This window comes from Amblyomma mixtum, chromosome 1 (assembly GCF_055824585.1).
Source record: "Amblyomma mixtum isolate Tamu chromosome 1, ASM5582458v1, whole genome shotgun sequence".
Classification (NCBI taxonomy): domain Eukaryota; kingdom Metazoa; phylum Arthropoda; class Arachnida; order Ixodida; family Ixodidae; genus Amblyomma; species Amblyomma mixtum.
In genome coordinates this window covers 205,999,102-206,024,867 of record NC_143012.1, presented here as the reverse complement: position 1 = coordinate 206,024,867, position 25,766 = coordinate 205,999,102, and the positions used below count along the sequence as shown (strand labels likewise).

Sequence of the window (25,766 nt, the reverse complement as noted above, 5' to 3'; positions counted from 1 at the left end):
AGCAACACAGGGGGGATATTGTGGAATGAAATGAAAAAGTAACAAGGAAGTGCTCGTGCAACTTGAATATTCACAGCGCGAACAATACTGAGGGACGAATGACGAAGTACGCACATTCTTATGCAACTATACGTGGTGGCGAATGCAAGTATGCCAACGCTTGCTACATGTACACCCGACCAAATCTTTAACTGGCTCGGCAAATCTTTAACTATAGCACTCCTTTCGTGGAGGACAAGTCGTTTACCCAGAGTACGCGCAAATGCGCCACCAGAACCATTGCTGCGTATTATTCCGTTTGTTTCGGCTCTTCGTAGTGGCAGACGATGAATATTTCTGATAGCTGTGATCTAAACACTCAAGTACTCCACTCAAACGTTATATGAACAAAAAGGAACCACGAAATGCCATCTCACGCGTCGATTTACAGCATGAATATGGAAGCTGTGTAGCAGAAAAGAGCCTTTTACAAGGTGCATTTAGCGATGCAACACCCGAGTCAGTTCAAGATTAGGCCGGGTGTACGGTGGTCACTGAACGAGAACTCAAGCACGTGGCCTTTGGTACATTCTACGGCGTCGTGGCGAAGCGTGTGGGAATGCCAGCAGCCACCGTTGCCCTCACGCGCCGTTCCGTCAGTCTTCCGCCGCACCCCCCCCCCCCCCTCCTCCGTTTTTTTTTTCCTCCAGAGACATAAGGACCGACGGGCTGTCAAACACTGCCACTCCTGTACAGCTCCGCACCGACCGTCGCCACTGACCGATTTTGGCGGGAATTCCCAAATCTGTTCGAGACAACGCAGTGGCAACACTGGGCCCTCGAGGCCATGGAGGAAGCAATGCTCGAGGCGGAGCTGCACAGGAGTGGCAGTGTTACGCCTACTCTTCTGTCTCTGAGGCGGGGAAAAAAAAGGCGGCGCACAGCGGAAGACAGGAAGACCAGGCATCCTGGCAGCGTGCGCTCGCAGCAAATTACTGTTCGCAAAAGCACAGATGCTGCTACTCACCACTCCATTAATTTTTGGAGGCCTCAGTCCGGAGTAGAAGGGTATGAAACAGCTGCACTTCAGCGCCTGCAAAAGCGAGAACAGAATGGAGGTTGCTTTAAACATCGCTGGCACACAACACTGATATCTTTACAGTAGCTATATAGGGAGCCCCCTGTAAGGAAATCCAACACTTGATACATCTTTATAAAATGCTCTATATCAGGCGGCACGCCAAAGAAGAGAGCGGCCGCCTGGCGCAAGCAGGTAGTACTTTCTTTCATAGCTAACGACCTGTAGTCAATCGGGCAAGAACACATTAAGACAACGCTCGTACAATGCTCCACTCTTTACACCCGTTCAGCTCAAGTTACATTTACGGGGCAGCACTGGTGGGCAGGTCGCATTAATTGGTCAAGGCGAAGTTTTCTACTGCAAAAATCCAATAGTTCGTCGAAGTTACTGAAGCCCATTTCCAATTACTACACACCAAAATCGAAGAATGAAAGCCACCTAATTCGTTGCAGAGCGCCATATGAAACGCCTGGCAGCGAAATTTCCGAAACGGCGCTTTTCGGTCTAACAAGCGTCTTCTCTTGTGTTTGCGAGCTTTGAACAAGATTCCATGGGCTGGAAGAAAAGTGCCCGCGCGATTCCTGTGACTGCTCGTGCGAAAACTTGGGCGTCGGCGCGTTTAAACCGAGGCGCTTAATACGTGGCCTCCGAGATCAAGCGACGGTGTAGCAAGACGTGGAGATATTTAGCTCAGCGCAATGCGCTACCGTGATTTGCTTTCGGAGACACCCAGTTGCTGGTGCGCGCCCTGTCGGAGTCATTCGCGCATGCGCAGCTGAATCCCTTTGCGATTACCGCCCATGACGCATGCACGGGGCGATAGCGGCCACTGTCACAGCGGAAGCTAGGCTTCCATAAGGCATGCATGACATTAAGAAAGAATATAGCATCGAAGAGCACCTAAGTGGCTAAAAAGAGCGAAATACCCTAACCCACCGCGGTGACTCATGGTTATGGCGCTCGGCTGCTGACACGAAAGACGCGGGTTCGATCCCGGCCGCGGCGGTCGAATTTCGATGAAGGCGAAATTCTGGAGGCCTATGTACTGTGCGATGTCAGTGCACGTTGAAGTACCGCACGTGGTCGAAACTTCCGGAGCCCTTCTCTACGGCGTCCCTCATAGCCTGAGACGCTTTGTGACGTGAAACCCCAATAAACCAAACCTAAAAAGTGCGAAAAAAAAAATAACCACAACAGCGACACACTTGTAGCACAAGCTCTGTCGGAACGAACGCAGTCTTCGCCGTCGCTTTTAAGGCGGAAAGGAAAGCTGGGCTAGCTGGTGCTTAGAGAGGACATAGTAGTAGCGCTAAATAACAGAGACGAAGGGAGAGAAGACAATGCAACACAATAGCGTTTGCGCCGTCTTCTCTCCCATCGCCCCTGATATTTAGCGCCACTACAATGTCCTCTTTCTGTCGTCGCTGCATGGCATTCGTCCCGTGTTCGCCATTAATTAGGAGGTGGAGACAACCGCCGGCGTAACGCAAATGACGTCAACGGCGCAACAATACCCCATTACCATTAGCCCATGAAAACAAAGGCAACTAAAGTCCTATAACTTCCTACAATCTTCTCTTTCTCCGCTGCGCGCCGAGAGGTGCGCTTTTTTGTGATCTCTGTTTTTTGATTTCGTGCAGCGATGACGGCGACAGCTAGCTCGCTCCATACCCTCCAACGGGAAGCGACGACGGCGCAGAGAGGCGGGGGTTACATCATTTTTTAGTCTGTTCACAGGATTCACCACTGCGCCACGTGTTTCGTCGCTTCAAACGTTTGTGCCCATCCGTCCCTGTCCTGTGTTTGTTCTGAGTTCTGTGCCTTTTTGCGCTGCCCTCTTATGAGTCAACCACCAGCTCTGAAGTTCTACTAATGTGCTCGTTTGACACTGACTACATCGGCCTGGCAAAGCAGGGGAGAGCTAGCTGACTCCGCAACACTGATGGGACAGTAAACAAGGGTTATGAATATTTAACGCTTCCCTCCACACTTTGTTTGGCTCGGTGATGAGGGCTACATGTAACTATCAAGTTCGAACAAGTCTTGGGTCACTGACCAATTGTCAAAAGACAGTTAGTTACCAGACGGCGTTCCGGCGTTAGACCAGACGGCGTTCCGTCAAACTCAAACCCTGGATTACAACTATAAAGTTCCAATCACCGTCCGCAACTTGAAGCGAGGAAATCGAAAAACAATGCCTTTCTTCGTCAATGCCGTGCAGTATGGCGGCAGACCTGCCACGAGGGAAATGCACCAACGTCGCGAATTTATCGCTTATGGCCGCGCCCTATCATACCACTTCCGGTAGTACGATCGCCACGCGTCCCAACGACGCACCTCAAACACGGAATTCCTTTTCAATGCACATGCGGTCCGCGGGGTGGGCAGCTGGCAACAGAGAGACAAGAATATGAAGGCCGGCCTTCGTGGCTCAACAAGAAGAAAATAAGTGTCTTGCGCAATGTTCCACGCCCGCGGCACATTCGCGATTGCCATACGTACGCATCCTTTCCTGATCGTGATGGCATACACACTCAACGGGTAGTGGCTGCTCGATCTATGCGAGCGGAGGCAGTCGTCTGGAGGACGAGCAGGCCGATTCGAGGAACGAAGCTGAGGGTGCTCGAGTCGAATGATAGCGACGCGCAGTTAAGGCGTTGCGTAAGCGCGCGGGACGCCGGCGCCAGACCTGTCCGCTCATGAACTGGAACGCTTTCTTCCTTAGGGATGACTGCATCTAGTAGGGGGTTTCTCCGGCGTCGTATATGTCCCAATCTAAAATTTCCGCATCCGCCTTCTCGCTAATGAGCTTTGTTATATTAACAGGTTTAACGATATGGTGCGCTGAAGAGTTTTTCCTATGCCTAGCAAGAATATCAATAAGAGGGAAGAGATGATTAGAACACAAAATGGCTGCCCAATCCAGTCGTTCTGAACAAATGGTGGCCCCAAAATACATGATCCGGCCTGCCCCTTATGCAGGGAACCGGGCGCAACGTTTTACACGACATGGCTTTGCCAAAGAAAGTTGAACCAAGAAGAAACACTTGACACAACCGACGAGCGTTGGCAAGCCACCCTGAGCACCAAGTAAGGACCCCGCTGTCCACGAGAACCTGGCGGAAAGGGGACGAGCAGCGCTGCAGGCCATTGGGCTCACGAACTCAGACAAACCAGCTTCTAAGCTCTCAATAAATGTTTTTCCTCCTCCTCACTATACAAATAGGTGGTCTGGCCCACCTTGGGTCCTGTATTTCGAGTGGGACTATGACCGGTTGCGCTCTAGGACCCCTCCTTCATATATATATATATATATATATATATATATATATATATATATATATATATATATATATATATATATATATATAATATTTCGCGCCAGCGTTGACGTGACGTGCAGCGAAAAGTTGTCTTCAGCGTTTATGGGTGTTCCGTACGAAAGAAAAAGTTCTCGTCCGCATGTTCGTACTCGACTAGGGCACGGGCACCGTTACTAAGCGAGATTTCAATCGCAGTCGGGCCTTCGAAAGTAAACTTTCGTCTTGACTTTGTTCACAAAAGGGCACGCTAATATAATGCCAGAGCGGTCGAATTGTCAGGGCAGTAGCAGCCTTCAAGTGATAAGAAATACGCTGCGTAAGCTTGTGTCAACGAAGCACATATGCAAGCCCTCACGACCAAAGCTAGAACCGCATTGTTCGCGTACGGGCCACAGACCGTATCCTTCAGGCACGCAGAGAGATTATACGGTGCCCTACGGGATACGCCGTATTATGCTCCTCATAACGGCGTTCCCCGGCAGCCTTATCTCGTAAGCTGCTCTCATGCTTTATCGCGCAATATCACCGATGGCGACGGGAGGTCAGATAGCACGCTGCGTTTTTGTCACCAAAGGCTGGGCGCATTCCTGTCACCGATTTCCGCGATCGACCCATTTTCCGAGCGCCCCGATCACAATGCACTATCCGCTATCGGGCTTAGTGCAGGCACTCTCACGTTGTACAATATATTTCGCGTGGCTGTAACTGCTATCGGCAGCGCTTGCAGATGCTTATTGTTGGTCAACGTATACTGTATACCACAAGGTCAACCGCTAAGGGCTGCATGCTTTTTTTCCCCTTTTTTTTGCGGTAGGTATAGCTTATCACTAATGTTTCCCCTTTTCTTCCATGCAACAATTAGCAAAGTTTCGCACCACCACTCCCGGCCCTTTAGATACTTCAACTTCTCAATTTTTCAACTTACATATATCGCTTGGTGTCAGCAAGTTTTTCAGATATGTACTTACGTTATCATTGACGTTTTCATGCATTTGAGTATACGCTTTTCCAGAATCAGTTATTCAGAGCTTTATAAACTAGTTATTTCCGCATTATAATTGCGTTTTTTGTGCTTTATGTTGCTATGCCAAGATTTTTTTTTTAAACTAATTTGTACTCCGGGGAGCTTGCAACCAGTCAAGCTAAATTGTCAGCTTTTTACCGCACTTCCTCACTTCATGAATGAACTAAAGCTTATTGTAATTATTATAATAATAAAGATTGTTTGATTGCTATGACAAGGTTTTTTAAAAAGTAGTTCGTATTCCGGAGAACTGGTAACCAAAATTGTCAGCTTTTATTCCAGCACTCCCTCACTTAATGGCCTAATTAAAGCTTATGTAGCTATTATTATAATTATTATTACTACTGTGATTGATTGATTGACTGATTGATTGATCGAGTGACTGATTGATTGATTGTGGCAGCCGTAGAGAGCGGATTCAACCAGTCTGTTTCCGTCGAACACCGCTAGGGCACTGCGCATGTCCAGAGTGGTCGCGCAGAAGGCAGGTCGCGCACAAGGAAGGCAGGTCGCGCAGAAGGAAGGCAGGTAGCGCAGAAGGAAGGCAGGTAGCGCAAAAGGCAGGTAGCGCAAAAGGCAGGCCGTATACATGCACTATACACCCACCTCGACGAGGTGCTCCCGCGTCTCGAACTGCGAGAGGAGCACGTTCTTGCCGTCGGAGACGCGCGTGAGGGACACGTGGAGTCGGCCGCTGGCCAGCTTGTGCGCGTTGTCCGGCAGCAGCTTGCACAGGCCGTCATGGATGATGCCGTTGATGTCGAAGCCCGGGTGCAGGGGACCCAGGGCACGCTGACGGGCTCGAACCGCCACGCGGAGAACGTACGTGGTCGTCTCGCCTGTACAGGGAAGGAAGGAAGAGGAGCTTTTTCAAGGGACAGCCTAACCGTGGACAACTAAACGAATAACTTGCTATCGGGAAACGAAAACGAAACTATATAAGGGTATAAGGAAACAACAACAAAAAAGGACACCTCAGCTCCGCCTTAAGGATATCACGCGACAGCGTTAATGAGTTAATGCCCACATACACTCTGCGCAAATTGGTCATTCTCAACTTTACAGTCGCATGTCCCTGGGAGTTCTCATACCACTCATTGCGCAATGCTGCAGCGGTTATTAAGGGATGCGCCACTGCCCTGAGATAGGAGGTGCTGCCACCGGTGGGTATAAGACCCCACAAGGTCACGTGACCAAGCTTGCCCACCGATAGGTAGCTTCTCCGGGGGGGGGGGGGGGGGGGGGGGGGGGGGGGGGGCTGAACCCTCACAACCCTGACCTGACGTAGACGGCGCAAAACAGACCAGACAAAAACATCGCCTATACGTGCAACGTTTATTTCCGCTACTGTCATTCCATACCGGAGCGTAGGTGTACAGTCAGGCCGGAATGAAACGCGAACAGCGCATGTCATGAAAGCAAAATATTTTGCCTGCCTACTTTCAGCTGTAGTGTGCAGCCAGCCTGATTCATGCGTATGGATAAAGGGTCTGCCGAAGGACATAATCGTAAATAGGTTGTAAAGGAATATTTCGCTGCAAAGAATAAATGTATCACATATGCGTGTTCGCGTTTCATTGCGGCCTGACTGTACCTCAGTCCTTTTCAAAACACCTGTTACGCGCTCAGCTCCTGAGTACACCACGGGCCCTTATCACACGCACACCTCTACGCGGAAGCCGCCCCACTGATACACACCGGCACCGCTGAGCATATGCGATTCACACGAAGCGTCGCGACAGAGCGCGCCACGTGCTCTCAGCCCGAGCTCTGGGAAAAGCCAATTAGGTGGCGTGACCCGAATCCGATAGACGCGGAGGGGCTGCTCCGTGCGTTCCCGGAGGCGCCGCGGTGAACTTCCGCGCTCGGAACGAACCCGCGGCGCGCGTTGGCGCGGGGTCAGCAGTGCTGACAGCGTGGTCAGCCAATCGAGTCACTACAGCCTAACGGGGAGTACTACAGCACACGTAATCGCCGAAGTGGGCGGAGCCGCCGTGGGGAGTTACGTAAGGAGTCGCGTGCTCCGCTGAAGAGCCAGGGCTGATACGGAGAAAGGAGTTGTGTCACAGTCGTAGTCGCGTGACGCATATCTGCAGTGCTAGCAGTGATTGGAAAGGAAGGAAACAGCGTAGGAATAACGGAGAAAGAACTGGAGCCCAACGGACCGAGTGCACAGATTTATCGGCGAATGACACCGCGTTGCGCTCCACCTTCAATACCGACCTTTTTATGCATAGTATAACCTCGTTATATAACGAAGTGGCCCGACGATTACTTCGTTATAGCCAGTGTTGACCGAGCTTACAAGGAAAATCGTCTTTCCTTCGTTACATACATTACTTCGTTATAAACCGTTTCGTTATAACGAGAGCCTCTATCTCGTTAGGGCGGCGTGAGGCCCATCGTCTTCGGTATACACTGCAAGTGGGTGCTTTATAGCTGTATGGGACAGAACTGGGCGATACCGACGAGGTTATGATACGTTATGTCACTTATGTCAAACTGTGTCCTCCTCGCACGGCTGATTATATAGCGCACACGCGCTTCACTGTAGGCGAGGCGCTGTGACTGCTCGCTAATGTGGCAGCGCTTTCGCCAGATTGGCAGATGGATTGCTCATGGAACACGAAAGTCTCCCGGGTAAAAACTGGCTGAAACGCCCGACAACTCTCGGAGAGAGGGCACGGGAAGTGAAAAGAGGCCGCAGCTCACCCCGTAACGCCACCACCATTTGACACCGACTTAGCGACTGAACGAAATAAGAAAAATGTTCCACTGAACTTCGCCCGTAAGCTTGGATGCAGCATTCAGATTGCACTCGGGAGTCAATCCGCCGCATTCGCGGAACCCGGCCGCCTGCGCAAGCGAGCTCTGCTTGGCCCAGCATCATTAACCGCAGCAGATACTGCGAGAAGCCCCAAGCAACTACAGCCAGAAACCCGCGAAGGACACGACGAGAGGATCGCGAGTGACACGGTGACACTCCGCCCTCTCCCTTTCTTCCTCCCTCCTCGCACGTGCCAGCCTTTTCGAGAGGCCACTCGTCGGTTAAACACCCACTCCACGCTCCCAGTGCCGCCCGCGCCGCAGCGACGGGCAGTGCGCGGGGAAATGACGCCCGAAGTGACGGTGGCGTAACCGCAATACGCGGGCGCTATCGCTTCCTTGGCGCTCGCGGGTCCCCTCCGCTATCTGTTCTCGCTCGCATTGCACCTATCTGTCTCCCAGTGTTGTGGCACGCGCGCGTCACCGCTCCACTTATCGCTAGCGGGAGCGTCGCGCGAGACTGGCAGGCGCCGGCCTCCAGCGCCTTTCCTGCAGTTGCGCTGCCCCGTGAGCGCTGTCTACCGCGCGGGCGGTCGTGCAGAGGAGTCAACGGCACGATACCGCCCCCTTTGTCATGCTCACGTACTCCGCACAAAAAAGAAATAAGTGGATTACAGATGCCTTTATTTCCCCTAGAATTCTGTGCCTCCGCGGCAGACGTGGTCAGCAGCACGAGGGCTCGCCTTCGTGCCTGGAGGGAGTGATCGGTGCGGCTGCGGGACGACGTGTCGCGGGCTGTATTGTGTAACTACAGCCGGTCCCCGAAGTAACCTTGACTTTAAAGAACGCTGACGAGGCCGTCCGCACCCTCATCTGCTTTAATTCAGCATCACGCGGTGAGGTGAAGGCGAGGAAGGAAGTACTGAACCTGTCAAGGCAGAAAGCAGGGCTAGTTGGTGGGTCATGATTGATTAAAAGCACTAGGGCAATTGAGAGAGCAATCTGCCGGACTAGTTGGTGATGCATTTTGCGAAGAAGTTAGCATAAAAAAACGGACAAGGGACAGAAGAAAGGACACATGGGCGCTCATGAATGTCTTATGTGTCTTTTCTTTCTGTCCCTTGTCCGTTTTTTGCGCTAACTTTTTCACAAAATAGACTATGACAGAGGGGTCCCGTCTGTTTCCACCCCTTTGTTACAGTCTATTGCGCTAGTCTTTTTAATCAAGGGAGTACTGAACCTGCATGCCCTCTCCGCGGACACAGCTGTTTCAGCGTTCCGCAATTTAAACCCAATGATACACTTTCTCAAACAGCGCGTTCGGGACTCGAGGGCACTTGCCCACCTTTGCTCGCTGGTTTCCATAAACCATGGACAGCACGGACGCGTTGTCTGTGAGAGATTTAGCATAGCACGGTCCTCAATCCGCCACCGCGAACCGGTTTCTGCAGGCTCTTTCTGCGCATGCGCAGGAGGCTCCGAGATTCGCACGCCTCCAACTGGGTCCCTGCGGAAGCAGTCACGGATCGCGCTATGCTAAATCTCTCAATGTGCTCGCACCGCTGAGGGCTGCGCTGTCCGAAGGGGGGGGGGGGGGGGGGGGGGGGTGAGTTGAAGCAGCTTGGATAGCCCAGCAACGACTGCTTAGCCTTGTTCACTAGAAGGTGGCCGACCTCTCGTTGAACGCATCGCGTCGCACAAACCCTGAAAATATTAAAAGGGTTTGTGTCGTTCCAGTCTTTGTCCGGTCAAATTAAAATCGCAATAATGTATGGCCTGAAGATATTAAAGGGAACGCGCTAGACGGTTAGACCAAGTCGCTCAAGTGCTTTTCTGCGAATCTGTGAAGGAAACTACGCGGCCGTGCATGCACATAACTTATGCAACTGTCACGGACCGACAAACTCCCGACTGTCGACGCCTTCGTGCTTCACTCATCGAAATCAAGATGGCGCCGGAATCCGGTAGTCGCGCACAGCCGCCGAGACCACGCCCACATACATATCTGCATCGATCTCCTACCGCCAAGGCCAGACGAATGCGGAATAAGCAGAAGAAACAATGCCGGTTTCTCAATCGCTCTCTGCCCGTCAGTGGCACAGATCCAAGTAGAAGTAGGAGTGACCGTGAACCGCACTGTCTCAAAGAGATGTCTCGGCTGCCGCGATTTCCGCGCCCAGCGCTATAAACGGGTTTCCCTATATTTAGTCTCTTCGTAATGCAATCACGCCACTCGCAAGGGTCTGTCGGCCGGTCGGTCCGCGTCACCCTGTCGCTACCACTGGTTCGCGCTGGAAAAAGGGCGCGAGGCTGATAGGAGAGTCGGCACCGAATTGGACCACAGTGTAAAAAAAAAAAATAAAATTGATGCCTAAATGCATTTTTTTTTTGTTACGAAAGGGTCACGGTATACAGTCGCGTGACTTCGGGACCGCCACCTGTATATTTTAGTTGTAATAATAGTGGAACCAATAAACCGCGATTTGAAAGAAAAAATAAAAATAAAGAAACGACCTTACCCCGTAGAAAGGATCTACTGGTGACAGACGTGTTCATACAGTTAATATATTTGTCACAACTACTGACGAACAGTGAAAGGGTGAGATTAGCATCCTTGACGAAGGGTGCCACAAGAACGCGTGAAAAGTAATCGCCATAACAGCGCCTGCAGTCAAGCACGACAATGCAGTATACGCGGGCGGACGCTTATAAGGGAGGGGGCGCAGGGCGGAAATACCTCGAAAGTCAAGCCCTTTCCTTAGCCGCGTTTACATGAATGCGACAGTAGAGCACCGCACTCATGTAAACTGGATTAATGCGCCTATAGTAGGATACAACGTAAAAAAAAAACAGCAGTTGCTAGCGCTGGGCCGCGGCGTTCTGTATTACTCCGCTGGCCAATCGCAACAGTAAACGAAATCAACTTTTCAATGTTTGACTATATCAAACAATTCCCGTATCAAAATTCTAGAGCTCATCATCTTTTTCTTGTGCTAAGCTTCTTGTGTAGGTAACAAGAAACGTTTAAGCCGCGGACTACTTTTTTGTCGTGGAGGAATTCTGTGCGCGGAGGCTGAATCCTCCAGGCGGGGGCGGATCGAGAAGGGCAAGTCGACCGACATCCGCGGTTCACAAACAAGCGCCTTGACGTGCGCTCACATGCCCGCCTCTCGCAGCGTCAACACGAGTCACCGCTACGCTACTACGTACGTACACACACACAAACAACGGTAGCGGCGCCACACCGTCGCGCGCAGCACACGCGGGCTGTCAGCGAGACAGCGCAGCGGGCAGCCATGCGCCGTCACGCGGTCACGTGTTCAGCCGCGCAAGCCGCAAGTCTGACGCAGGCGGCATGGGGACAGCCTCGGTGCTCCCCTTATTGATACAGCCTTGGCGCGACAAGGGTAAGCGAAGCAGGTACGCGCGCAGACTGAAAGTTGGCACACTTCTCGATGGACACCTCAACCGCACTGTAAGAGAAGTAATGAAGGCGGGAGTGAAAGAAGAAAGAAAGAGGTGCCGTAGCGTAGCGCTCCGGAATAAACAAAATTCAGGGGGGCACTCAGTTGACCTAAAGTGCGGTGAGGCGAAAGCCTTTGCGTTTGGGAGGCATCCGTCTGATTCGACGCCTTTCTGCAAACACTCTCCAGCGTCGTGGACAAGAACTACATATGCGTGGTTCGAATCCCATCGTGCCCAGATTTTTTTCTGGTCTGACCAGAAAAGCGTGACACCTCTGCTGACAACCTTCTGTCGACAACGATGAGGCATTAAAGGCTTTCGACTTAAAATTACCGGGGGCACTTAGCCAATGACTTAGCGCAATGCAAAGGGACTGCATCTATTCTCATTCTATTCAAATACTATTCCAACTCCATTCTAATTATATTTATTTGAAATTGATGCAGTTGTAAGTACTAGTACTTAACACTTGGTACTTTCCAGCATTTGATGACGTCACACCGTTTCGACTAATCGTGAGTTTTGTAACGTCACTGCTTTTTGGACGACGGCGGGTTTTCTTGTCGATTATTCATCTCAATGCTTTCCAATTAAAATTCGCCCACGTGGGGGGTCTTTTAACGTGCACTGACATCACATAGCGCAGGGGCGCCTCTCGCGTTTAGCCTGCGTCCAGACGCAAATGGCAAGGGCAGCGCCAGACGAAATGAAGGAAGGAGAGAGAGAAACAAAGTAGCGCGTTGCCTGGTTTTGCACAAGAGGCTACACACCAGATTGTACCAATGCGTTTCCTATGCATGCAATTCAGTGAACCAGGGGCGCACGGCGACGCGTCTAACCACCGCCAGCTCAGTTAATCGGCAGCGGCTAATTCTTGTCGGCCAAGAGACCGTAAAAAATTGCGGACACTTTGGCAACTAAAGTGTTGAGAGGAGAAAGCCGAGGACGCTATGCCGTGACGACTTCCGGTGGATGTGATGTCACATCGTTCCCGTGGCTATATCGATATCCAAACTATACATATTTCGGGGATCTTAAGTGTTAATTACGCTTAATTGCACATTTTTCCATCTAATTTGACACAAATCTGACGTTTTTCCGACCACTGTGTGACAATTTTCATTATGCCGTGACGACTTCCGGTGGATGTGATGTCACACCGTCGCGCTATTTCGACATTTTAGCCTATAATTAATTAACTAAGTAATCTACAGTCAACAAACCTGGCTTATAGGTTCATTTTTTCCTCCTCTATCTGATGCAGCCATTGGTTTACTTCTTTCTTTTTAAAAAAGTTCCCGAGTTAAACGCCTGTGACACGCTTTGTTAACGGACGACAGTATGCGCCATTAAAGGATTTCGCCTTAAAATGAGCGCGTAAAGGTGCTCCATAAACTGGGCGAACTTGCCATCAGGCAGAGTAATACAAGGCTTCATTTCCACCTGGTGCGAATTTAAAAATTTAAAATGCGAGCCGCGTCAGCAAGGCGTCGGGAAGGGCACGTGCGGCGGCAGCGCCCATGACCGTGGACACTTATCGACTCCGCGCAGCCAATTAATGAATGCCCGCGGGTCCGTCCCTGCAGATAACGGTACGTCCGCTCTAAATGGGGCAAGAAGTATTCCAGGTCACTCGATACGCCATGAGCGTCCTTCTCGATCAAGCATGATTTCCACAAAGCCCACATATGCAAGCTCCCGACGGCGCTCAGATACCAAAACGGCGGACGATTCCTCTCAAGCACCCTACCTCTGCCACTGCGGCGAGTTCCAAGGGGCGTTCCAAGAATCCCGTCCCGTAATCAGACAGCCCCTGCACGAGCTGCCTGTCGTCACCCGAGGAGCGCACAGCACGAGTTGCTGACCAAACAGCCGGCCTCCACCTTTCCCGGATTCCAAAGTTTGCGCAGGCCAAGCTTGGCAGCACTTTGAGGCGGATAAGGCCTCTCCATGTGCATGCTTATGCAATATATCTCCGGAAGAGAGCGCTGCAAGGTCACGGTCGAATGATGCCGCTGAAAATAAACGCGGTCGGCAGGCGCACAGCGGATCGTCCTGCTCTATCTCCATGCATCGAGACGGTGCAAGGTCAAGGCGAAGTGACTCGAAGCGGCCGACCAACAGTTCCCAGTCGCCGAGAACAGGAAACACACAGGCACACACTGAAACGCTGACAACGACGGATCACAGGTTACTGATGCAGCAAGCTTGTTTGCGCGCGGCTGCGGAGCAGCGCATTTTACCATTTCACACTGCGGTCACCTTAACGCTCCCTGAGTAATGTATTTCGCCACTTATTCTAAACCGTTCGTCGGATCTCACGCCACAAAATGTCGGACGCGGTATTTAATAACAGTACTTTTATTCGATTCAGATATTTGAATACAAAAGTATATAACTGAGGTAACGCGACGCCAGCATACCAACAAGCGTTTGCTCTGCAACAAGTTTTCGTCGCCCGCACGTACAGTCAGGGACAAAAGTCTCCGGACCACGTGTTCCCCAAACGAAGCTTATAGCTCTACTATCAGACAGCGGCTGGAGACCGCACTAGTGGAGATGAAAGAACAAAAAATTAACTTTTACCTCCACAACTGTGGTCTCCAGCCACCGACTAATAGCAGTGCTATCGGCTTCGTTAGAGGAACACGTGGTCCGGAGACTTTTGTCCCCGACTGTACACCACGCGTAGCTTGGCAGTTTCGCATGCGGCTTTATTGTGGGATAGCATAAGGAGGAGCCTGTTGAGGCGTTTTCCCGGCGCTGTTTTTGCATCACTGTCACATCCGGTGAGGCGGCGGTTTCTGGGGCTATTGTGGGCCCTGAAATCATCGCACTAGTGCGCGACTGATCGCGCTCGAATGTGCGTCAGATCTAGCAGAGAGTCACTATATTCGCTACTTGCGCCAGCCATCGGTCGGGAGTAGAACCGTCAACAAACACATGCAAGACTGTCTATGGGAGCGGGTCACAATATAAGTTACAAAAGCATGGGTACCCCTTTGGGGGGGTAATTTTAATTAGCGGCCAACACCAAGGATAGAACAGAGCTTGTACGCTTGAATTATACAGCAACCCATTCAAAGCCGGGCTTATCTAGATCAGCCTTCCCAGCGGTCCCTCCGTCGTCCGATCCATAACTCATGGCAATCGCTCCCTTTTTCTATATTAACGGCTACAGGCCTTCACACTCATGATCACGTAGCCCTCGCAATTTGTCGCACCCGTACCGTGATGACTTATCGCAGGCCGCGGACCACAACAAGCGACCTTGATCGGTACGCGCGATCTATGCGGAGGATATCGACAGATAAACCGCGAGACAAGCAGCTCGACTCAACGGGGCTGCTGAAATGGTGACCTGTGGAAGTTCCATACCAACTCCTTTCCTGTATGAACGGCGACCAGAAAAACTGTTATATAAGACAGCGGCGCTTTACGAATGTGAAGTGCGCACAGATAAAATGGAGGGGTCGAGCGACGTTTATAAAAAGAAAACTGCGGAGTGTGTGTGCGTGCGAGGGGGCGGCGGCGCTGTGAAAAAAGGCGTATCTATATGCGGGTGGAAAGTGTAAATCATTGATCGGGTCGTTGTTAGGGGTCTTCATACACATATACACGGCACCTCCAGGCAATACATCATCACCATCATCATCACCAACTTGACTACGTCCACTGCAGGGCGAAGGCCTCTCCCATGTCTCTCCAATTAACCCTGTCCTTTGCCAGCTGCGGCCACCGTATATCCCCGCAAACTTCGTAATCTCATCCGCCCGACTAACTTTCTGCCGCCCCCTGCTACGCTTGCCTTCAAGACTGTCTAGCTTGCAAGGCAGAGCGAGACAAACCGATGTTGACGGAGGACGTCAAGGTCGTCGCACTTCGCGTGCCACGCATCATCTGTCTTCCCAATGGACTGCTCGCAACAGCCGCCGACTAGCACCGGGCTCGATATCGAGAGCTCCTTGGTCACGCAACGCCACCGTCGACGCACATCGACGAGCGCTTCCGTCCCTTTATTTGGCGGCTGCCCACTGGAAACTGCGTGCATTGCGTCTAGCAGCGCGAAGGCAGACGTCCCGCTCTGACAGGCGAGCCCCATTTCCCTCTGTCTTACGTATGTGGTGCAGGCAAGGGGCTTATTATTTTTATATCCTTTTAGGTCGCCCCAACCTATTCATTGTCCCCGCGGTATTACGAGTCGGTGCTGCCGCTTTACTCTACCTCGCCAAACAGGAATTCATAGGAGAAAGGTTTCGCCAAGGCGGACACGAAATCACAAACATCGCGTTGTTCAGACCACAGGCACTCGCAGACGAAAGTTGCAAGAGCGCACTTTTAAAAGCGAATAAAGAAACAACCTTTCAGCTGCGAGCGCCGAAGGACGAGAGACCGTTTGATCTGCACGCGCTTTAATGGAGGTATCTGCTTGCTATAAATACGCTGCCCGTTGTGTATACGCCCATCGCAAATGCTTCCAGCTTGAGGGAGCCATGAGACACGCACGAATGAGGGTCGTTGGCTCCAGGCGCCTGGCCGCAGAAGGGGCTCTATCAGTGACGCTATGCTTGTCGAGACTGGAGGGGGGGATACACGCCGGATTAAATCTGGCGCCCGCCGCACGGCAAGATTGTATCGACCGCGACGACCCCCCGCGGCAGGCAGGAATATCTGTACAGGGTTAAACAACTCCATTCACACACTGATACCCGTACTGTTATGTAAGCAGCGAGACGGTTCAAGGTAAAGAGACGCACAAGGGTGCGGGCGGGCGTTACAGAACGATATCCCCCACCTCCTCACACCTGTATATCTCTCTCTTGACAGGAACGATTTTTCAGACCCAGCGGATTGATGGACGGCCGCGTAGCTCTTGTGACAGGGTGCATAAGAAAGTTGGTGGTACAGCGCATTGAATAATGTACATCTGGTCGACGGTCAATTACATCCACTTGAGGTCGCTAGGCGCAAGAAGGCTCTTGATTAATTTAGACCACCTGGAGGTTATTTAACGTGCACTTTGTGGGAATCCTGGCTTTCCGCCGTCGCCTTTGCGCGGCTGTGCCGGCCTCCCGCGTTGTTTCTCCTCTTTCCCTTGCTCCCGCCTCAGGCGGTGGAGAGGCGGCTGGGTGACTAATCACTGTCATTTAGCCACAGCTCCGCCCCGGCTCCCCAAGGGCCTTTGCCATTGGCGCCTTTTGGCGGGAATTCGGGACCCGCTCTGGGCGGCCGCGCACCGCGCGACCGTCCGAGCGGGGCCCAGAGAGAGAGAGATCCCTCCGAGACAGCGTAAGGTGCGTACACTACTGTTTGTCCGTGCCGGCCTTTGCCGTTCGGACCAGTGCTTACTCGAGCTCGCCCGCACGTGTCCTCTGACCTGCAGCGGCTCGAGCCTGTCCAGCGGGGTCCAGCGACCTCCGACAGGCGTACCTTGCGTTGATTGCCCACCCTCTCTCGCAACCGGCCCAACGGTCGACACGAGAGAGGGATCACAGCACTGCCGCGGGGACATTCTCCTGCAGCGGCGTGCGCGCAGCGGAGCCTTGCTCCTCGCGCGCCCCCGGGACGGGGTGACGATTTAGTGTGTGTGTACTGCTGAAGGACGACGTGAATAAACGTCTCCTTTGTGAACTTGGAGGCCTATTTCTTTGCGGCGAATCGCTCTCCTCCCAGCGGAGGTTGAGTGCGCCGCATCGGTGTCCCAGTGGTGTGTGGTGACGGTTGATCGGGGCCCTTGGCTCGCGCGAAGCTCGAACCCGCGGTGGGTGGTGGCCTGTGTCCACTTAGAAACCCACAACTTACTGGCACAGTAAATGTAGGGCTTTCTTTGCCCTACAGAAATGCGGTCGCCGCAACCAGTCTTCGATCCCGCAAAGGACCGTCGATGTCGCCCCAGCTGGCGTATTGTCTATAGGTCACGCGCAATTTCACCCAATCTCCACGCCACGGGTTCTCGCGTGTTGTGTCACCTGCAGAGTGAGCAACTTTTTCAACCATTCATCGCACCACACAAGGAGCCCGACACCGCAACTGACCGTATGCATGGCACACCCGTGACTTCATATTCGCGGGCCCCGAGCAGAAGTCTCCGCACGCCTGCTAAGATAGTGGCGATCTTTCTGCCCGGCAGCTCCCCGAGGCGTTGTTTGGGACGTGGCGGAGTTTGAGAAACGCGGTGTCCGTGCCAGCGAAATCCTGCCTGGCGTGGAAGTTTACGCTCGAAGGAGGGCTCGGCTCAAAAACACTCGTGTTGTCGACGCGGCGGGGGCATAAACAGAGGACGCGTCTCGAAACATCGGCTATCCCGCAAGGGCGCATTATGGGGCAAGAGCGCACCGATCAACCGCTCCGTTATCGTCCCTGCGAGGTATTTACCAGTTGGACCCCTTATCTAAATGGCTGCGGAAGGGAGGAACAATAATATACGAAGCGAAAAGACCGGCAGGGTGGGCGGCTCGGGTTCCCACTTAGGCAAGGGAACTATCTAACGTGTCACGATCGTTCATGCAAAATAAACCGTGAATGGGAAAGAAAAAAAATACAAATACATGGTAATCCACTCCCGGCGTAGCTCAATCACCTCAAATATTAAAATAAAAATGAACAACTGCGAACTTGAAAGGGTTGATTTGGTTTATTGGGGTTTAACGTCTCAAAGCGACTCAGGCTATGAGGGACACCGTAGTGAAGGGCTCCAGGAATTTCTACCACCTGGGGTTCTTTAACGTGGACTGATCATTCAAATATCTTGACATAATAATAGATAACCACTTGAAATAGCAAGCGCATATCAACTCACAGTCTGCGCGAAGCTATCATCTGGCTGTCGTACACTACTATACAAGCAAGAAATTATTTTGAAAATAGGGTGTTAAGAATGTTATATTTCGCATTTTGTTCAAAACCACTTATCATACTGTACAGACCATTGGGAATGGACATACGCGACATATCTTCAACCACTAAGGCAGCTACAAAAACGAGATATATGAGCATCCAAGCAAGGTACCGTTTCATAAATTACAGACATTGCCCTTTGACATACCCCGTGCAAAAAAAAAAAAAAAAATGGCCATTACCGTGAATACTGCCCTCAGAAACAACCATCATTTCTATGCACCATTATTCTACTCCTCAGGTGAAAAGGGAACGGTCGAATGTGTCGCAAGACAAGGAACTGCTAGGCAGCGATGAAACATGCCGAGACAACCAAACCGGCAATATCAGACGGAATTACCGAAATGCGCAAACGCCAGCCATACGGCAGGGGGCTGAGCGGGTCGACGGGTCCGCAAGCAGCGTGCAACATTCCACTCCGGCCAGACGGGCAGCTGACTGGTGACCTCCACTTTTCTTTCTCTGCTGTCTGGAAACCGCACAAAGTGACGTGCACAGGCTTCCTAGTCGCGATTAGACCGAGTGCTCGCTCCGCGCGCTTCTGGTCATAGCAGCATCGGAGAGCGCTTAAACTCGCCATCGCCATTCCTCCACGTTCCAGGCCTGAAGAAAAAGACAGACACGATAGCCCGCGCTTCATTCATGCGGGGTCGTTGAATCTGTGGACCATTTCCTCCTCTGCTGTCCAAAGTTCGCACTTCAGAGAAAGATTTACCTGGAGGTCCCTCTCTCCAGGTTAGGGCTCCCGTTATCTATGCCAGTGCTGTTATCGTTCGGAGCGAGCGCCAAAGGATTTGCTTTGAGTTCAATTTGTGAGAATCTACATGATTACATAATTGCAACCGGTAGGTTGATTTGCTAACTCCTTTAAAAGTCTCGGAGTTTTTTTTTGTATTTTTTTTTAATTATTATTATTCTCGCCAAAATGTTCTTTGTTATTTCACTTCAAATATTCTTCTGTCGTTTTTCATGAATACATTTTTCAAAATTCACGTTTAATCCTATGAAAATTTTCTTATGTATACCACTACACCTTGGCCAATCCCCCCACGTGGGTATGTGCCATTATAAAGAGGTGAAGAAGAAGAAGAAGAAGCGCGCTTCATTTCTCCACCATGCGCTCGCTGTTGCCACGCGCTTCGCCTCACGAGGAATGCGCCTCTCAGCCGAAAGCTTCCGGGTCGGCGCATAGCTGACCTCATGCAAGCACGGCCGCTCCTGCGTGGATCTCCGATAAGCTCGGCCTGCAGAAGCAGCCAGAGGTCGGTGCATGACGGTCGTTTCGACCGCTCGCATAGTTCTATCCGCGTCTCCGTTTATGCGAGTGTTGTGTCCCCTTATCGCTTTTGTGTGTGTGCGCCCCCTCCTAACGACCACTCGCATTCCCCTCCTAACGACAGTTCGCATCCTCCTCCTAACGACCACTCATCCTCCTCCTAACGACCACGACAGTTGCCCCTCGTCGCACGCTGTCGCCGGATGCCCCCCCCCCCCCCCCCCCCCCCCACGGTGCGCCCCCGCACCCTCCTCCTGTTCTGGGAAGCCACTCCCTGCCGTGGACGCTTCTCCACTCCCTCCTTTCTTCGGGCGGCCAGTTCGGCTCCTGCCTCGGTCGACGCTGGTCGCACCCTCATCGGCTTTAAATAAACGAAGTCTAAAAGTACCGTGTGCGTCTTTCGCTGCATTCAACACAGCGACCGGACACGACAGTGGCGACGAGAAAGTGGATTCGACCCGCGCTACGCAACGCTATTGACAAGCCATGGCTACGCGAGGGTTTCCCAATCAGATACCAGAATTCAACGGCTCATCGTGGTCATCGTGGGTTGGACGCCTTCAGTTCTACTTTGAAGCTAACAACATCACAGACCCAGCCTTGAAGAGGGCCAACCTGCTGACGCTGTGCGGGGAGCAGACCTACGATACTGTCTGCGCCCTTATTCAGCCAAGCACACCAGCGGCAGTGTCTTACGACGACATCGTAAAAGCGCTGCAAAAGCACTACGACCCAAGGCCATCCGAGGTCTACAGCCGGGCTCGCTTCCAACGACGAGATCAACTGGGAGGAGAAACTGTGAGCGCCTACGTAGCCGCGCTCAAGAAGCTCGCTGCCGACTGCAATTTTGGAACGCTGTCGACAACAGCTACCGGGCAGGAGGGAGACGCAGCTTCTTCTGCTAACACCACCATGCTTCCCTTGGACGTGATGTTACGCGACAGATTTGTGTGCGGACTGAGTGACGAGTCACTGCAGCAGCGCCTGTTCGCTGAGAAGGACCTCACATTCAGCAAAGCTTACGACATCGCCGTTCGAGCGGAGAGCGCCGGTCACCAGCAGAGAGGGATTCGCCGGAACACCGAGCCGGTACACCAGACAAGCAACCAGGTGCGCAAGCCTTCTGTTGTTGTAAAATCGGTCAAAAAGGCACAACGCTGCTGGCGGTGTGACGACCAACACAACCCCCAGGGATGCCGATTCCAGTCAGCCACGTGTAATTTTTGCCACAAGCGAGGGCATATCGAAAGAGCATGCATTACGAAACGGAGACTTGCCAAGATAAAGTCACCTTCCCAGCCTAATCACAGCGTCAACGCCTCAGAGAATACGCCGCTATCTGATCTCCATGGAACAACATCAGCAACACCATCTGTGTTGTACGACCTGAACACCATGAATCTCGGCACACGACCGAAGATTTTTACAGAAGTAAGCGTACATCACCAGCTGATTAAGTTCGAGGTGGACTCCGGCGCAGCCTGTACTCTGATCAGTGAGGACACGTTCCGAACTTCATGGCCATCTGACGCACCCGCCCTGCAACAAGACGACACGCACCTGCGAACGTGGTCAGGACAGAATCTGCCACTATTGGGCTCTGCCAACGTGCAGGTTAACTACAACGGCCAGACCCATACGCTACCTCTGCTTGTTGTGAAGGGCACAGGATCAAGCCTTCTAGGGAGAAACTGGTTTTCTCCACTAGGCGTGATGATATGCGGCATACACCAGACGCCGAGCCAGAACATGGTTGAGCAACTGCAAGAGAAATACGAAAGAGTATTCTCGGAAGAGATTCCAGGAAACGAAGGGCCCCCGGTCACACTGGAGTTGTTGGACAACGCGCAACCCAAATTTCTGAAGGCCAGGCCGGTGCCGTTTGCTCTCCGAGATTCAGTTGAAAAAGAGTTGGACAAACTGGAGCAGCAAGGTGTCATCGAGCCGACGCAGCATTCAGAATGGGCCACACCACTTGTCGTAGTTCGCAAGAAGAACGGAACCATACGCCTCTGCGGAGACTACCGGAGCACCGTCAATCTTGCGACTAAAGCGTCCTCTTACCCGCTACCGACACCTGAAGAAGTATTCAGTGTACTACGTGGCGCAAGAGTCTTCAGCACATTGGACCTCACCCAGGCGTATCAGCAGCTGAAGGTGAGCGAGTCAACTGCTGAATTATTGGCAATTAACACACTGAAAGGCTTGTACAAAGTCAAGCGACTGCCTTTTGGCGTAGCTGCAGCCCCGGCCATATTTCAAAAATTCATGGAGACAGTGCTTCAGGGCATCCCAGGAGTTTGTGTCTACCTTGACGATGTCATCATCAGTGGCACTTCCACTGAAGAGCATGCAGTGCGCCTAGAGCTCGTTCTCGAAAGGCTAGCAAACGCTAATTTGTGCATAAGCAAATCGAAGTGCTGTTTTGCGGTGCCAGAGGTGCAATTTCTGGGACACCGAATTGATGCGGAAGGCATTCACCCTACCGAGGACAAAGTGCGAGCGATCACAGAAGCACGAGCTCCAACAAACAAGCAGGAGCTACAGGCTTTTCTCGGACTCTTGACGTTCTACGACCGGTTCTTGGAACAAAGAGCTACCGTGGCCAACGACTTATACCAACTCCTTCGGAAAGATGTGACATGGACATGGTCGCCACGCCATCAGCAGTCATTCGATGCCCTGAAAGACCTGATTCGAAGATGTACAGTCCTCCGCCACTACGACGAAAGGAAGCCTCTGCTTTTGGCTTGCGACGCATCACCGTACGGAGTCGGCGCGGTTCTATCGCAAACTGACGAGCAAGGAAGGGAAGCTCCCATCGCCTTCGCCTCACGTACGTTGTCGCAAGCAGAACGCAACTACGCGCAACTTGACAAAGAAGGGCTAGCCATCGTCTACGCGGCGACACATTTTCACCAGTACATTGCCGGCCGGAAGGTGACCTTTATAACCGATCACCGACCGCTATTGGGCATTCTGGGACCACAAAGGCCTATGCCACCAACTTTGTCTCCGCGAATGACACGTTGGTGCATCAAACTCTCAGCGTACGACTACGCTCTGGTCTACCGCAATGGGAGTAAACATCAAAACGCCGATGCGCTAAGCCGTCTGCCACTAGACGCAACTGTTGACGAACCATTTCCACCAGGAGACGTTCTGATGTTCGAAGCACTGCCAGAACCTCCGCTTACAGCAGGCACAGTTGCAGCATCTACGCAGAACTGCGCAGCTCTCCGGCTAGTTTACACAGCTGTTCAACAAGGCAACGTGCATAAACTCAAAGGGGACAACTTCGACGCTTACCGCAGGCGAGCTACAGAGTTGAGCACCCATCGCGGCTGCATCATATTTGGGTCCCGAGTTGTGATGCCGAGAGAACTACGCGCACAAGCTATGTCTCTCATCCACGCCGGACATCGGGGCATCGTTGCAATGAAAAAGTGTGCCAGAAGCTACATGTGGTGGCCTGGCATTGACAACGACATCGAAACAGTGGTGCGAGAATGCAAGCCTTGCCAGAGCAGCCGGAGCGCCCCGCCGAAAGCTCCTGTCCCAGAATGGGAAAAGCCAGACACACCATGGCACACACTGCACATTGATTTTGCAGGACCAATTGAGGGCTGCACTTTCCTTGTGGTCGTAGATGCCTACACAAAGTGGCTTGAGATAAGGCAAATGGGACAGACGACTTCGGCAGCAGTCATTGACAACCTCCGATCACTATTTGCAACGTTCGGCCTGCCGCGCAAGGTAGTGTCGGACAACGGAACACCGTTTGTGTCTGCGGAGATCCTCAAGTTTTATCGCGACAACGGGATCTCATCAGTTACATCGGCCCCCTACCACCCAGCGACAAACGGACAAGCCGAGCGCTACGTAGCCGAGCTAAAACGCGCCCTTGAAAGAGATCAGACAGGCTCGCTGCAGCGCCGCCTTGCGCGCTTTCTCTTCAAGCAGCACACGACGGTTCAGAGCACAACAGGCGAGACCCCCTCGAAAATGATGTACGAGCGTGAAATGCGAACCCAGCTCACAGCCATCCTCCCCGAGCCAAAGGCAGAGACGTTCCGGGAGGAAAAAGCAATTCCGCGCTGCGGCACGCTTAATGAGGGGCAGCGCGTCCTCGCCCGACAGTTTCTGAAAAAGCCACGCTGGGAGGAAGCTACAATTGTCAGACGCATAGGCCTGCGCTCTTGGCTCGTCAACATACATGGCACAGTAGCACGCCGACATCTCAACCAGCTGCGTAGATTTACGACGCCGTCTGAGAGCTGTCCGCCAGCGGAGAGAACACGTGCACCATTTTCCCACATAGCCTGGCACCTCTTCCCGGAAGAAGAGACTTCGCCCAGGACAGACCTAGGAGACACAGCGAACAACAGCCAGCCTACAAGTGTTTCTCCCCCGAGCGCACAAAGCCAGCGCGCCTCCACGCGTGAGCGCCGACCCCCTGCACGATACCAGGCAACTTTCTAAGGGGGAAGGAAGTGTTGTGTCCCCTTATCGCTTTTGTGCGTGTGCGCCCCCTCCTAACGACCACTCGCATTCCCCTCCTAACGACAGTTCGCATCCTCCTCCTAACGACCACTCATCCTCCTCCTAACGACCACGACAGTTGCCCCTCGTCGCACGCTGTCGCCGGATGCCCCCCCCCCCCCCCCCACGGTGCGCCCCCGCACCCTCCTCCTGTTCTGGGAAGCCACTCCCTGCCGTGGACGCTTCTCCACTCCCTCCTTTCTTCGGGCGGCCAGTTCGGCTCCTGCCTCGGTCGACGCTGGTCGCACCCTCATCGGCTTTAAATAAACGAAGTCTAAAAGTACCGTGTGCGTCTTTCGCTGCATTCAACACAGCGACCGGACACGACAGCGAGCAAGCGAATTGCCTCGCTGAAAGATTTCTTCCAGTCCAAAGCGCTGCCACTCAAGGAAAAAAATAACAATAATAAAGGCCTTCGCTCAACATGCCGGTCACGTGGGCGGTCGCTCTATCACAAAACAAAGGAAATAAAAGGCGCTGACAGTTTACGTGATAGCTACAGCTGAACCTCGCTTCAGGCCAGCCGTCTTTTCGCAGTCCGATTCTATATCGACGAACTAGAGGATAACTGGAGGTTTTTACACAGGCCACGCTGTCAACGCTTAGATGGGGGCATTGCATGAGCTGCATGTGAGAGGCTCGACGGCAAGCCTATATACCACTGCTCGGCATCTGCGATAAGAAGAGAAATTCTAGCGAGCGAATATGGCAGCTGACTTCGACCCGGAAGTCAGGGCACGGGAAAAACAGAGATGGGCAGACTGACAGAGCCAAACGAGAGAGAGAGCGACGAAGGAATTTGTTCTCAGAAAAGGCCACTGTTGTTTGCTAACACGGAAAACGCTCGATTTCATTTCTGCCCGAACTTACACGGTGCGGCGGCAAGAGCAAACAAAAGCGCATGCGCGTTTCCGGCCCGACCACATATTTTGGGCGCGCACACTGTTATCTAGAGGCACGTGCCAAAAACCACTGTCCAAGGGGGAACTACATAAGCTCCCACGAGATAACGTGAAGGTCCGGGCGCTAAGGGCAAAGCCAATATACCTATATGCAAAGCCTGTGCGTACACACATCAGTGTCACAACGTACAGTAGCTGAAGGACGTAGTCCACATCTGCTCACACATGCCCTGCTTATCGCACTGATTTTGACAGCACTGAGAAGTGTCAGCTGTCCGGAGCCCTAAGCGTGTCTGTTCAGTCATTATAAGCATAGTGACAGCGGTGAAGGTACGAACTGCAGCTGCTTAGTTCGTGTTCTCTATCCTCCATTCTTTTCCTTGATACGCTTAACAGCTCAAGTCCTACCTCAATGCACTGTGACTCTCATATCTCGTTGTCGGCTTATGGAACGCCTCGTCTGTGCTCAGAAAGCACATGCAACACCCGCGACAACACAGGCACCGCTTCG

General features: G+C 52.4%; 1 protein-coding gene across 1 annotated transcript in view; it reads right to left on the bottom strand.

The window, feature by feature from the left end:
* The window catches only part of LOC149370644 (uncharacterized), a 70,951-nt gene that overhangs the window by 8,796 nt on the left and 36,389 nt on the right, over window positions 1–25,766 (bottom strand). The window contains exons 2-3 of the mRNA XM_089562475.1: window positions 6,014–6,246; window positions 1,007–1,072 (exon numbers count right to left, since the gene is read on the bottom strand). Coding sequence (XP_089418601.1) covers window positions 1,007–1,072; window positions 6,014–6,246 — 299 coding nt within the window. The remainder of the gene's footprint in view (window positions 1–1,006; window positions 1,073–6,013; window positions 6,247–25,766) is intronic.